This window comes from Chrysochloris asiatica, unplaced genomic scaffold (assembly GCF_000296735.1).
Source record: "Chrysochloris asiatica unplaced genomic scaffold, ChrAsi1.0 scaffold00215, whole genome shotgun sequence".
Lineage (NCBI taxonomy): Eukaryota > Metazoa > Chordata > Mammalia > Afrosoricida > Chrysochloridae > Chrysochloris > Chrysochloris asiatica.
Genome location: NW_006408733.1, coordinates 5,079,850 through 5,083,901, shown reverse-complemented (window position 1 = coordinate 5,083,901; position 4,052 = coordinate 5,079,850). Strand labels below are relative to the sequence as shown.

The 4,052-nt window shown below is 38.1% G+C and overlaps 1 protein-coding gene across 1 annotated transcript in view; it reads left to right on the top strand.

Moving 5' to 3' along the window:
• LYRM7 (LYR motif containing 7) overlaps window positions 1-3,787 on the top strand; it is a 43,507-nt gene extending 39,720 nt beyond the window's left edge. Inside the window, exon 5 of the mRNA XM_006872949.1 lies at window positions 3,717-3,787. Within this exon, the coding sequence (XP_006873011.1) occupies window positions 3,717-3,787 (71 nt within the window). The remainder of the gene's footprint in view (window positions 1-3,716) is intronic.
• The last annotated feature ends 265 nt before the right edge of the window (window positions 3,788-4,052 follow it).

Below are 4,052 nucleotides of genomic sequence, written 5' to 3'. Positions count from 1 at the left end.
AGGCTGATGCTTAAGAAAATTAAAACAAGTCCACGAAAGCCAACATATGACCTTGAACATATTGCATGTGAATTTAGAGCTCATCTCAAGAATCAAAGATCTGGTGTTAGAAAACCAGAAGGGGAGAACATGCTTAGGGCACCTCAAGCTGAAAGAACTGTGGGAAAAAATTCAAGTTGCAACTTGAAGTATTGAACAATTCTTAGGACAAAATACTGAATGATGCAGAAAGCATCAAAGGAAACTAGAAAGAATATACAGACACTGTACCAAAAAGAAATGGTCAGTGGTCAGCCATTTCAAGAGGTAGTATATGATCAAGAGCCAATGGTCCTGAAGGAAAAAAATCCAAGATGCAAAGAAGGCATTGACAATGAACAAGGCTCAGTGGATTGATGGAAAACAAATTGAAATCTTTCAATAAACTGATGCAAAAAAATTGGAAGGCAGCCACCTAGCCAACTGATGCTAAGAGATCCATATTTGTGTCCATTCCAAAGAGAGTTGACCCAATAGAAGGCAGAAATCATCAGACAATATAATCAGTATTACTGCAAGTAAAATTTGCCTCAAAATAATTCAAAAACAGCTGTAAGAATACATTGACAGGGAACTGCCGGAGGTTCAGCTGGATTTAGATGAAGCAGTGGAACAAGGGATTAACATTGCTGACATTAGAGGGATTTTGGATGAAAGCAGAGAATACCAGAAATATGTTTACCTGTGCTTTATTGACTACGGGAAGGCTTTCAGTTGTGTGGATCATGCCAAGCTATGGACAACATTGCAGAGAAGGAGTATTCTGGAACACTTAGTTGTGCTTATAAGGAACCTGTAAATAGACTAAGAGGCAATTGTTCTAATGGAACAAGGGGACACTGAATTGTTTAAAATAGGGAATGGTATGTACTAGGGTTGTATTCTTTCACCATATTTATTCTGTATGCTGAGCAAATAATTTGAGAAGCTGGATTATATGAAGAAGAATGTTGGCATCAGGAGGAAGAATAGTGAACAACCTGTGATATGCAGGTAACACAACCTTGCTTGCTGAAAGCAAAGAGGATTTAAAATGCTTACTGATAAAAATCTAAGAACACAGTCTTCAGTACTGATTATGCCTCACCGTAAAGAAACCAAAACCCGCACCACTGGACCAACATATAACACCAAAATAAATGGAGAAAAGATTCAAGTTGTCAAAGACTTCTTTTTGCTATTATCCATTATCAGCACTCATGCAAACAATAGTCAAGAAATCAAATGACGTTTTGAATTAGGCAAATTTGCTACCCAATACCTCTGTAAAGTGTTGAAGAGCAAAGATGTCAGTTTGAAAATTAAGGTGTGCCAGGCCCAAGCCATTGTGTTTTCAGTAGCTTCACATGCATATGAAAGACAGTAAATATGCATTTGAAAGTTAGACAGTAAATAAGGAAGACCGTAGAAGAATTGATGCATTTGAGTTATGGTGTTAGAGAGGAATTTTAAAGGTACCATGTATGGGCTGCCAGAAGAACAAACAAATTTGTATTAGAAGAAGTACAAACAGAATGGTTCTTAGAAGCCAAGATGACCAAACTGCATCTCTCATACTTTGGACATATTATCAGGAGGGAACAATCCCTGGAGAAAGACATCATGCTTGATAAAGTGGAAGGTCATCGAAAAAGAGGGAGAGCCGCAATATCATGGCTTGGCACAGTGGCAGGAGCAATGGGCTCAAGCATAGCAGCAATTGTGAGGATGGTACATGCCCAGGCTGTATTTCATTATGTTGTACATAAGGGGATTCTATGAGTCAGTACCAACCTGGCACCTTACAGCAGCAACAACAAAGGAAATGGCACTAAGCTACACACTAGAAGGAAGGATAGAACACTGAGGCCATTATCAAAGGATGAGAATCTTTATGCCTGAAAACTGTCAGTGTATGCATCTTTGGTTATTTCTGCTTGAATATGACTTGAATAATTTTGAGGGAGTCAGACCTGACTCTTCAACCCATAAGGCCATCACTGAACCCCTGATTTCATAACAACAGGAAGTGGACTATGAAAGCTACAAGTACCCCAAACCCCAAATAAGGGCATCTTCCCCAGTATTCCCATATGTGGACAAATAGGATTCCCCAGAATAGAACCAGGAGCCTTGAGGAACATTGGACAAAAGAGCGTCTTTAGGTCTTCCAGAAAATATAGTTGCTAAGTGCTGTTGAACCAGTTCTGACATATAACAACATTATATAGGTTTCCGAGGAACCCTATACAGGGTTTGAACCGCTAACCTGCAGGTTAGCAGTCTAGTGCTTATCCTACATTGCCACACAAGGACTCCGAAAATAGAATTGTTGTTAAGTGATGATGAGTCAGTTCCAACTCATAGTGACCCTGAATGGGGTTTCCAAGGAGCAGCTGGTGGGTTTGAACTGTCGACCTTGTGGTTCATAGTCCAGTTCTTATCCTACAGTGCCACGCCAGGAAATCAAAAATAGAATTGTTGTTGTTAAGTGCCATTGAGTCAATTCCAACCCATAGCGACCCTTTATCGGGTTTCTGAGGAGCAACTGGTAAGTTTGAACCGCCGACCTTGTAGTTCAAATGGCTTTGCAGTCTGGCACATTAACCCACAGTGCCACACTAGGACTCCAAAATAGAATTAGGAGCTCTCAAATTGGCTGACTAGGGAGTTTTATCTCAGTTAAAATAAGGAGTCGTTGCTATTCCTATTCAGAAAGATTTAGGTTTTACTGTTTTCTAATTAATGGTTTTTTTTAAAAATCAGTTATCTATAGTCAGATGGTCAGTAATATGTTTTACCTGAATTCTGCTTACTTAATTATATTCAGTACATAAATGAAACGATTAAATTGGCTGTATGGGTGACTATATAATCTGAAATATGAACCCTAAAAACTGTTTTCCTTAAGAATAAAGGGGTCCATCCTAGTTGTTGGCACTGTGGGTTAATGCGCCAGACTGCAAAGCCATTTGAACTGCACAGTCAGCAGTTCAAGCTCACCAGCTGCTCCTCGGAAACCCTTTACAGGGTCGCTATGGGTCAGAGTCAACTCGACGGCACTTAACAACAACAACAACAACAATCCTGGTTGTTAAATGGAATGTAATATCCCTGGAAGATTTGTATTAAAACTAGATGTTTTATTGTCTTCGCTTCCTAAGACTTCCACTTAAATATACAACAAACGATATGACTTTAAAGAACTGAAATTTATTTTCTCACAGTTTTGGAGGCTAGAAATATGAATTCTAGGTATCAGCTGGCTATTTTCTTTCTTTCTGTCTGTTACTCCTCCCTAATTGTAGGGGAAGTTCCTTCCTTGTGTCTTTCAGCTTTTGTAGCCCTGAGTGTTTCCTGGTTCCTTGGTTTTTAGATGAATCTTCACAGGCTGTCTTTCCCCTTCTGTATCTAACCCTGTTTCTGTATCTGTGCTCCCTTTTTATAAAACACCACTCAGAAGGAATTAGGATTAGGAACCACCCTACTTTCTATATGTGAAAACAGGTAAGATTTACAAAGAATACCCTGTATTTCCACACAAGGTCACATTCATGCGGCCAGGGCTAAGGACTTAAACATATCTTTTTGAAGGACACTGTGTAATCCATATCATTTGTTATTATAAATTTGAGGGAAAAGTGATTATTATTGCTTATAGTTTTAATACTGTTAAATATTCTCTGTTTTTCTTTCAGAATTGGTTCCTAGGAAAGACCTTCTTATAGAAAATGTGCCATATTGTGATGCACCAATTCAAAAGCAATGAATTTTCTAAGACGAGATCATACGTTCTTACTTTTTCATTTTAAAATACGCAACTTTGGAAAAAGTCCTGGAAATGAAGACACTTTTCTCTGAACTGGCATTTTGTAAATGAGTGAATTAAAGTAGAGCTTGATAAATAAATTTCAAGTTAATGGATATTGCTGACAACAGCATATATAGGTAAATATTTCTGTTAGACATGAGATAAGAAAACATTGCATTTTCATTTAAAAGTAAACTTTATAAAGTGAAATCCTTGCTTAAGA